At 37.9% G+C, this 11,346-nt stretch overlaps 1 protein-coding gene across 1 annotated transcript; it reads right to left on the minus strand.

Moving 5' to 3' along the window:
- Positions 1-1,967: 1,967 nt before the first annotated feature.
- On the minus strand, positions 1,968-10,518 carry LOC105442065. The gene is made up of 2 exons (XM_011673847.2): positions 10,317-10,518; positions 1,968-4,251 (listed from the first exon to the last, which is right to left on the minus strand). The coding sequence occupies exon 2, from the start codon at positions 4,220-4,222 to the stop codon at positions 2,321-2,323; it is 1,902 nt and encodes a 633-aa protein (XP_011672149.2). The 5' UTR covers positions 4,223-4,251; positions 10,317-10,518; the 3' UTR covers positions 1,968-2,320.
- Positions 10,519-11,346: the final 828 nt, after the last annotated feature.

The following is an 11,346-nucleotide window of genomic DNA, read 5'->3' on the forward strand; positions in this document are numbered from 1 at the left end:
GATTTTCAGTATAGTTACGCAATTAATTCTAAGCATTTATACGTAGATTATGAGGCCACTTTCTAAAGGGTAATCCAACCATTGCAATAAACAGAAAAAATAAGAAAAACAAAATGACAATATTAAGCTCACGCACGCCAGCTATTCTCCACTCCTGACGACGGATAGTCAACCTGTTCGAAACGTCGAGCCAACTCCCGCCACTCTCCAAGCGCTATACTTCTCCTTAGAACTATAGCTAAGAAAGATAACCAACAGTCTTTTTCAAGGCTATACCGACAGTCCTTTTCAGGACTAACAAACCCTCAAGAAAGATTACGCGTCAGAGTCCTTTTTAGGACTCCTCAATCCTCCCTCTCTCTCTCTCTCTCTCTCTCTCTCACATGGTGCACCCACAAGCCTACTGTATAAAATGGCAATAGTTTGAAATAAACCGGACTAATAGTAATAATAAGAAAGTTGTGAATGTTTAAAAATAAAAAGGAGACCACTACATTTTCGCGAATCTCAAATTGGCCATTTGGTCAGCTGATAATTCTCCAGTTTGTCGTGTCGAAAAATTAATTTCAGTTTTTCTCCTGAGTGCCCTCTCCCTTGGGGCACTAATCAACATATGTTATGGATAGCATATAATCAAACGTCCTATAAAAAATACAGTCATGATTCATACATGTTTTGTAAATAAAATGTTAGTCATTCTGCGTGTTGGAACAAATGCGAAAATTGTCCGGCACCACATTACAGGGACATGACCGATCCAGCCAATTTAAAATGCCAATACGTATATGATTACACAACTTTCAGTAATTCATTACTTATTTTTGTCCGATTCTGTAAAAAAAAAAATCACCGGTCTGCGTCTTTTATAAGTCTGCTTCTTTAGATTAATTCTCTTGAAACAAACTTAAATGTAATACAAAGATTTAATATGGGGGCATGAATGCGGTTCAAATGAACAAATTAGAAGCAAATGTGATTCTACAATATTCAATGATCGTTGTCGCGGTTCAAATCGAGTCTAAAGTGATGAAATTGTGAATAATAAACTGTTTATGTTGTATAGCTCCATCTCAAGGTCAATATATCAATTTAGCTATAAAACAATATTTCTTGACTAAAATTGACCGATTGGCCATTCCCGTTTAGAAATTGTATATCACAACTACATATTACGAAATTTCATGGTCGCAGCTACCATTGTATGGCCGTATAGGCGCTATTTGAAATTTATCAAAATTTCCCGGGAGCACCGGTAAATTGTTATATTCAATTTTTCTCGAAAGCAGAAGTGTTTTAGGGGCTAAATTTTCCAGTGCTTATAATGCATCCACAAGGGATCCAAATATATCTAAATTGTAAAGAATCCCTATCCACGCAATTGTCAATCTTCCCAAAACTTTGTAATACCTTTAAGGGTTGAAACATATATTATGCATTATTTTCTTTTGAGTGGAAATTTCCGCAAAAAAATTATAGTTAAAACAAAACTCAAAGGCGTAATCCAATCACAAGGTTGGAGTGGATTCCGCTATAATTGGAGTTTTATTGATCCCTCAGATGGCTCATGAAAAGAATATTTCCACTCATATGCAGTATGCATGGTAAAAGAGTTCCTCGGAAAGAACTTAAAGCCGTCGGTCCCCGGGTTGCTTTCGTACAAATATACACAGGCTTTCTTAGCAGTCAGATAAAATAAAACAACAAGAAAAACCTTTCTCTGATGCTGACTTAGAACAACAGTCCATATTTCAGGTTAGTTCATGTGGCTCATCGCAAAATGAACAAAGGCGCACTAGATTTATCGGTTCTTGATTGCCATCTCCTCTAATCGGACTTTGCGATTCTTCGAGTGTTGATGTATCCTGAGCCATCTGAACTGGGATTTCTTCGGTTGATGAGGCCCCACCGGCACCGAAATTGCTTGGCAGTGTACCATAATCACTGATATCTGCTGGTAACTCAAGACGATCCATCATATCATTGAGGACTTCAAGCACAAGTACTGATAACCTGGAACCGGTCTTCTCCTCATCTAGCTCTTCGTCTCCTGTTTCAATACCATGATGCTCCTGTTTTGGGGGATCGATTGCTGACCCTGAGGCATTGCATTCCTGAACAGATGCAATGGCCTCTTCTGGATCATCCTTCAGAACCTTGTTTGTGTGGTCTACATATTGATCGTCATTTCCCACACCACGCTTGTCAAAGACGCGAAGAATTTTCCCCTCAACGGCCCTACCACTCTTTTGTCTTCCAGGAGATACTGGATACGGTTGTTTCCACGACGACGTTGATGTTGCATGAAAGTCTTCTCCCTGAGTCAATGATTCCGACTCGGGTTTGATGGACCATCATCCCTCGTTGCAAAATGTGTTTCATTCGGAGATAGTGCCAAGCTGATAGTGTTCATCTTGGAATGATGTCCTTTATCGTATTCATCGGCAACTCTTGGTATGCTAGCATGATCCTTTGTTGCAGGAACCTTAGGTAGACAAGCACCAGAGTGATCAACGGGACGTTCTTCAGACGAGTTTAAGTCCGGATTGCGATTGGTGATTCCTGTTGTGATTCCAATAAACCTGCCATTCTGTTTCTTCAATGGCTTGATTTGTTGCCTTGAAACGATTCTGTCCAGATTCGCCTCGGACTTATAGAGTTCCCCTAGCCTGTCCTCGATGTAATTCACCTTCGATCTCACCTTTGTCAGGTCATCCTTGAAGGAATGTTTTTGTTGAATACCTGGATCGGTTTGCTGTTTGACAGGTTTGGGGATATCCAAATACTGCAACTTAACATTGAGGTCTGACTTCTGTTTCAAAGAGTACAAATAGAGACTCGGGTGGGGCTGAAATGGCTGAAAACCTGTCACAGGTATAAAATCAGTCGGAAGCTCCATCAGTTGGTGCACAGCGTTGGCCAATTGCGGGCGCTGTTGTGACTTGAAAGGAAATGTTTCATCAACACGTTCGATGGGTTCCAGGTGTTTATCGCTACCTAGATCTTTCCCATTGATTTGAAGCTTCCTGATCCAATCCTCAACGTATGGAAGGTCTCCCGTCTTGTCGGATACTCTCTCTAGACCCGTCAGAGGACGCAGCCTAAGTTTGCGACTCCCAACTCTACCACGTCTGACCTTATACAGATTTTTCCTTGGGAATTCAGGTTGTTCGATCTGAATATTCTTCCCAATCTGAGGTAGAGATACTGGGGTTTTCAGACCAGGCCCCGCTCTGCCTCGCTTCCCCATAGGTTCAAAAGATTCCAGTCTCCCTGGATAATAGCTGTGTGTGTCACAATAGGCCGCTGGAACTTTCTGCTTCTTCGAGGGGATACGAGACTTTTGACTTTGTTTCGATGCCCTGTAAGTTTCCATGGCGGCTACGTTATATTCATCGACTATTGCTTCATTTTCGTAGGGCTCTCTCATGCTGTCTATATCTGTTACAAATTTGGAATGGATTCCAACAGATTTATCCTGGTATTCAGTACTTGATTTCTCGACAGACGTATTGGAAGGTATGTCGGATCCGGTGCAATCTTGCGATAACACGCTAATGTTTTGATCATTGTTTACACGAAGTGGAACGGTTGCGTCCTGTTTGCTTACAATGTTTGACTTCCCCTCAGGTGAGATGCTACCTGGCGCAACATAATCAAGAAGTGCGATTTCATTGTCTTCACCATTGTCCGTCGTCTCTTTTGAATTCTGTGTTTGAGTTAAACTCACGCTGCCTTCCAAGCCTATTCCCTCACCAGAGATATAGTCCTTTTTTAGTTTAGTGTCCGATGTCTTTTCAGTGGACCCACGTATTTCTTGAAGATCGTCAGAAGTTGTGGCAAGAATTTCGACGAACAACCCCTTTTTCCTCCCTGGTCGTACATCCTTTGATTGTGTTGCTGATGACGGATGATGCCTTGAAGTCGTTGAACCTCTATCCCGCCTTCGACTTCCACTTCCCCATACCGAGCCACCATTTTGTTTCTGACTCTCTCGCATGAGAGCGATGACGTAGTCGTGAGTGGCCGAGTAGTACCACTGCCTGGGGTCGGTGAAGTCGGCAACGATTTGTCGGTGACCGCGGGCGAGGATGTCGTCGGTACGGAGTGTCCCCTTACCGACGGACTCGGAGAGTTGAGATCGCAATGAATACTTGAGGTCCTCCGTGTACCGGTCCATCTTCGTGTGCTTCGACGACGTCCTGTCGTTGTTCGATCTCGACATGGTGACTGTGATGCTTACGTTTGGTCAACCTATTTTGGAATACACAATCGAATAGAAAAACGGGAATTATCATGCTAAACACACAATAAACAATATCAATTATTAGTTTATCTAAATCAAGGCCATACTACACAAACAAAGATTTTTTTTTTTTTAAGAGTACAAACAAAATTAAAAAAATAACGTTCATCCTTTAAAATAGAATCATCACAATGGGCCATCTTTCAACTATAATAAGGCTCAGAAATCCGTTTATTATGCTTAGATAATAGGGAACTTTGGGTTAATCAATTTAAGCAGGTTTTGTTTCATTGTGTCGTATCCAGGCCTGATCGTATTTCATCTATTTGAAGACATGTTCTATTCAGATGCGATGTTAAAGATAAACTTGAGTTCTTGTAAAAAAAGAAAAAATAAATTCTCACAGAATCGAACGAAACTTACACTGAATGTTCAAGATTACAAAAAAAATGTAATTAGCCTAACAATGTTGGTAGAAAATTATACTGGCTGAGTAATGAGCATAGAAAGATGAGGAAATCAAGGTAAGTAGGCCCGACACCATAGTCCCATATTCACCTTTCTGTGTACAGTGCTTGTTACTTTACCAAGACTGGGCCAAATTTATTCTGATTTTGATGACTCCAGAACCTTGCAGTACACACCAATACTTATATGCTACATGATCAACTTTTTCTGATCCATTTTTCTTTTTCTTTCACAATGCAATCGCATGACCAACACTTAACTTTATCTTTAAAGGTACTATGTCCCATTTGCAGGCCCCAAAAATGCAATGATTAAATTTTAACGGCATTTGAAGAAGAAAAAAATAGAACTTAGAACTTAGAACTTTCCTCAAGACAAGAGGGCTTGAAAATGTCTTTTCGTGGGGAAATAACGACAGTTAGTTGTAAAATCGAATTTAGCGATAGCGGTCGTTTCACTATTAGTCGGATTATCAGACTCTTGTACCGAACGGTCGACGTTTTGTTCTGTGTAAAGAATCAATCAGTTTGATTTTGGCCATTACAAGAAGTGGGTTTTAGATGTAGCAAATGCTCACGTACCCTTTACAGCTCATTTTATGTATTTTATTACCAAAGAAGATAAAAATCAGTCAGTCACTCAATATTGTCTGACGGTGAAGTCTAGAAAGTAAACGGGTTTCCTTGCATTATTTGAATACTACGACACTGCTAACGTTTAAATTGTACAGATAGGACATACATATTCATAATTCCTGCAAAGTTCTACATAATTTGATGTTGGCTGCAAAAGGGGTACACTACCTTTAATGAATGTGTTATTGCTAAACAATTACAAGCAAACTGCCATTTGATTATCAGGTGATCATTAACGCCCATCAATAATTGGTCCTGATAATTACTAAGAGATTATCACAGATTGAAAGTATCAAGAATCAAGTGCATTTGGGTAAGTAAAGTCAGGTAACATTGAGTGCTATATTGTTCAATCATTAAGCTTATAAGATTTCCAATTATCTGATAACTATAAACAATGAATCATAATCATCTAAATTGGTGTTGTTGAGGTTCAATTACACGCGTGTAAACAAAACATGCAGATAATTTGAAATCAAAGTGTCTGATTGCCAGATGAATAATAGAAATGTTATCCTATTATCTACTAGTTGTTATCAAAAGTCAATTACGTGTTTATAAATGTATTGAAAGACAGGTTGTGATATTGTAGTGACGCAGCCGTTTGGAGCCGCCCCCCCCCCCCCCCCCCCCCCCCCTCGGGGCCACCCAGCGTAAAGATTGTGGATTGCATACTCAACTCTGAACGTTTCGGATCATAATTCACCCTCCTCAACCGCCCCCCCCCCCCCCCTCCCCGGAATAATTACATGGAAAGAATTCCCTGCTCCCCGCTCTCGCAAATTCAAAATGTTTAGGTTGGGGGAATTTTGAAACCGAGTTTTTGTTTGGAGCCAGGGTAAAGTTCATCCCCGCCCAGTTTTTTCTACATTAATTTTGATATTGCTGTTGCTCAATGACTAATCTAGACAATTTTCCATAACCTGATGAAGGGTCACTCGCTACTGATTCATGCTAAGGACGTGGAAACCGATGAGGGTGAGGGGTAAACGAAACGTCATGATTGTACTTTAAGATTTTCACTTTATCAATTTGAAAGCCATATCGTGATGTATGATACTTTCAAAGGTTTGTAATACGTTTATGATCATAGAAGAAAGAAATCTGAATCGGAAAACCTACTCATTGATTTCAAGTTCAATTATCATTTTGGCTTAAAAGCCGTATAGATGGAAGTAAATCATGAAAGAAACTACTTTTTAAAGGATCTCTGGGACTAACTATATATGGGTTTAACTTGATTGATTGCAAATGTGTATTGTTTCTCGATTATTCCGAAACATACTACGATTACAGGATGTGCTGAACACGATTTTCAAATAAATGGAATTTGTACCCATTTACTGATTACAATCTCTATGATATGCAAACGTGTATCACTTAAATAAATATTATTTTAGATTTATCCCGTCACTATGACAAATGATTCATGATAATCATCATACTTTACCTAATATGTAGTACATATTAAAAAACATTGTGCAAACAATTTTCTAACCCCGTGTACACCCCCGTATTTTCATAAATATTTGTTGATTTATTCATTCTCTCATTTCATGTTTAATCAGCATTACCCATCACCCATAGATTATTATGATCAATATTTTATCTAAACTTTTCGTTAATTACTTTGCCTGCTAATATATTATAAATATCATCAATAATGGCAATATGCTTTTCTTTTAAAGTCACGATGATTTAAGTTCCATGCACAAACTTGAGCCTTGAATCCAAGGGCCCTGTTTCACAAAGCTTTTTTTCAATAACAAATGAAAAAAAAATCAATGACAAATCTGCTGATAACCAATCAGAAGCAAGGATTTCAGTAGCTTATAATAACAACTGTCATTTGTCACTGATGACAAGTTTTGTGGAATGGGGCCCTGGCCACGACTACTTTAATTGTAATTGTACAAATTCGTGCATTGCTATAATTTTCTTTGAAATAAATTATTAAAACGGCAACAATTTCTCAGAAGCGGTAAGATTATGAAAATACAATGATCTTGACCAGTAACATTATTTCAACATACTACAAGTATTTAATTTATTATTGTTTTTCTTGTTTGTTATTATGGTTATTAAAATCAGTAACATTGTTACTATTGCTGGTGTTGTTATTTGTTTTAATATTAATATTAATATTACTATTATTATTATCATAATTATTATTATCATTATTATTATTATTATTATTATCATTATCATTATCATTATCATTTTCATTATTAGGCTTATTTGTATTATTACTACCACTACTAGTAGTAGTACAGCTACTACTACCGTTTATCATCGGTGTTATTATTAGCATCATTATTATTATTACTAGCAATATCATTATCACTGTATATTCCTTTCGACGCGTTTGTTAGTCCTCCAACGGGTTTGTCCCCTCCCTTTCATTCTAACCAGATGGCTCGACGGCCATAATACCATATCAATATGACAAGAGTCCATTTTATTTTTGGTAAATAACACCACAAAGACTACAATCTATGCTACATTCCATTTCAAATGGTCCGTGGTTGCTATAGCGAATCCAGTGGCGGATCCATGATTTTCCAAAAATCGCGCTGTTTTACTGTTTTACCTTCTTTTCTTTTTTTTCTTTCTTTCTTCTTTTCTCCCTTTACCCCCCCCCCCCCCTTTCACTTGGTCGCCCAAGGGGGGAGGGGGGTTAAACCGCCGAACCCCCTCCCCTAGATCCGCCCCTGCTCTCCTATAAAACTCTTCATTGATATGCATTCTACCTTTTCCCCATTTTGTTGCGGCCTTTTAGACGAGGCAACGATTCGCCACTGGTAAACACTTCTTGGTTTTGATCAAACACACTCAAAATGTTTGGTGTGCAAATAGTGGATTACAAAGAGAAGATCGCCGAAGTCAGAGATTTTCGGTCGAGCTATACTTTCAACGCTTACTATAACAAAAAAATAAGTTAGAGCCATGGACCTACCATGGACCTACAATGGTAGAACTGCGATGTGTGTTTGTATTTCAAACCGGACAATGATAGTGTTTAGCATGATCCTGCAAAAATACACCAGCCACAACTTCTTTTGAAGGGGAATATCGTGGGGTTGTGTCTAGACAGACCCCCCCCCCTTCCCCACACACACTCACACACAAACATACACCGTATTGTTGAAAATTGTGGTAGTTTAGAATAAATCTAATTATATAGCATAATTATTGATGTACTTTTTCCTTGCTTTTTATTTTCTTCTTCCTATTCTTCTTCTTTTTCTTATTTCCATCTTCTTATTATCATTATTTTTCATGTTTTTATTTTTCTTCTTCTTCTGCCTCTTTCTCTTTCTTATTTTTTTCTACTTTATTTTTCTTCTGCTATTTCTTTTTCTCCTTATTCCTTTTCAGCTTCTTCTTCTTTTATCCTTCTTATCCCTTTTTTTCGAATCCTTATGGGTCCTGAATGATTCCGTTTCTTTTCTTGCTGAGAAAGAAAGGTCTAGTATAATTTCTGAATGCTTTCGATTATTTGTAAAGGATATAACCTCAATTGAAAAAACATATACACAGGATTTCTTATTCCCGTTTTAAATCCCACTCACACAATAAATTGTGCTTACAAATTTGAAAACTATTATGATGAAAACGGGTTTGAAATTTTCCTTTAAAAGTATTTACAAAGTTTTGGGAAATTTTGAAAATTGGCTGGATAGTGATTCTTTACAATTTTGAAATATTTGGATGCCTCTGTGGATGTATTATAAGCACAAGAGTTTTAGCCCTAAAACACTTTTACTTTCGAGAAAAATTGAATATCAAAATTTACCGGTGCTCCCGGTAAATTTCGATAATTTTCAAATAGCGCCTACGGCCATACAATGGTAGCTGCGACCATAAAAATATCAGAATATGTAATTGTGATATATAATTTCCAAACGGAAATAGCCAATTGGTCGATTTATTCAATAAACATTGTTTTATAGCTAAATTAATATATCGACCTTGAGAGGGAGCTAAACAACGAAAATAGTTTAATATTTACAATTACATCACTTAAGATTCGATTTCAACCGCAACAACGATCACTAAATATTGTAGGATCGCATTTTGTTTCAAATATGTTCATTTTAACCAAATTCATGACCCCATACTAGAACTTTGTACTACCTTTAAGAGACTCTTCAGGTAGGCTGTCAAATATTATGAATAATAAATGACATTCAAAACCTATCAATATATAATTGTCATATCACTCGATTAAAGAAAATCGAGGGTAGGAGAAATTTCTCGTGGGGATGAGTGGTATGAATGTCCTTCTTTTGATCTTATCAATCATTGATTGCGCTCTTAAGATAACCAATCGATACACAATTAATTTTTCTCCATGCGAGGTTTCATGATTATGACATTTATGCCATTGCAAACATGTTCACCTTCCCACGAGGAAAGACAGGCTTGCTAAAGATTAAAAGATAGTTATGAAATTAAAGTCGGTAAAAAAACGTAATATTATTGATTTTCTCTCTCTCTCTCTCACACACACACACACACACACACACACACACACACACACACATGTACTATCTCTGGTATACCTACGTACCTATCTCCCTATCTATCTCTCTGTCCATTTATCTACTCTTCGTATCCCTTCGCAATAGCCCGACTTTCTACACTTCTGTTTCTAAGTAAGAAGGAAGACAACTTACCCAGACTGCAAAAATATGATGTAAAATCACTCCCGAACTGGTAAAAGTACCAACAGAACCATTACATTTTAACAGTCTTATAGTTTGCGTGGCTTCAACGCAATCCTAATACTGAAGATGGGCAACCGAAGGCAACCGGTTAATCCTTGCTTAACTGAAATTTGGGGTACAATAAACGAGTGTGATCTCCGTGAAATACATGAATATTACTATGGTGTCTCTGTTAAACCCTGAGATCAACCAAACAATTCATTCACGCAGCAACGACAAAGAAGATTAACGTCTACTTACATCAGAGAGTTTCCGTTACCGTTGACTTCACGCTTCAAATACCGTAGGCAAAATGATCACATTTAATCTTGTACCATGCATCGTCCGTCTCTAAATTCAAGCAAGAATTAGCTTTGCGGGGAGCTAGAACTCGAAGATTATACGATACGGCCGCGTTGATGTTTTGTTTGGATAATGTTTCGCGTAGTTAATTGCAGTCCCATGTCAGCTGGCCAAGTATACAAAATCATTCCGACCCCGGCCACACCGAAGAGACCGATACCAGACCGGCTACACACCGAGACAATTAATTGCATGACAAGATCGGTCGGTTTTGGAGTCGGCGAGCGAGTGTGTGACTGAGGTTATGAACAGTATCATTCGTGTAATCAAGAAGGTATACGTGTGCATAGGTCCAAAGTTTGCATAATATATAATAGGTTTTAAATTACTCATTCAGCGCTTCTATAGCCTATCTCGCTCGAAAATGCCCTTACAATGTTAATGAACTCAGTAGTCTCTTTCTTGTTCTTGCCCTTCTTCTGCTAATATACTTCCTCCTTTTCATTTTATTAGTTGTTCTTCTTCTTTCATCTTCTATTAGGGCCATTGTTTGAGAACTTAAAAGAAAATGTATGTAGCGGGAATCACTGCATTTATAGAGGTAATACAAAGTTTGGGTAAGAAGTTCGGTTCAAATGAACATTATAGGAAGCATATGCGATCCTACGATATTCAGTGATCGTTGTTGCGGTTGAAATCGGGGCAAGAGGACATTTTTTTGTTCTATGTCCCAAATGAATTTCGCAATGACTCAGCCAGCCGCTGAATAAGCTGGGGGGGGGGGGGTAATTATTTAATTATGTAGTTAAAATGTCATACGATAGCTTTAACACACTTCAAAGTTTCAGCATGTGACATAATAAAAGTAAAAAACAATTTTTCAGCTTAAAAGTATGTAGGTCATCAAGTTAAAAACGCATTTCTGGGATTTTTGGAAGAACAGAGCGTATAAATCCTGTATTTGCCGGTTTATAATTGCATTTCATCA

This window comes from Strongylocentrotus purpuratus, unplaced genomic scaffold (genome assembly GCF_000002235.5).
Source record: "Strongylocentrotus purpuratus isolate Spur 01 unplaced genomic scaffold, Spur_5.0 spur5_scaffold_17, whole genome shotgun sequence".
In the NCBI taxonomy this organism is placed as follows: Eukaryota; Metazoa; Echinodermata; class Echinoidea; order Camarodonta; family Strongylocentrotidae; genus Strongylocentrotus; species Strongylocentrotus purpuratus.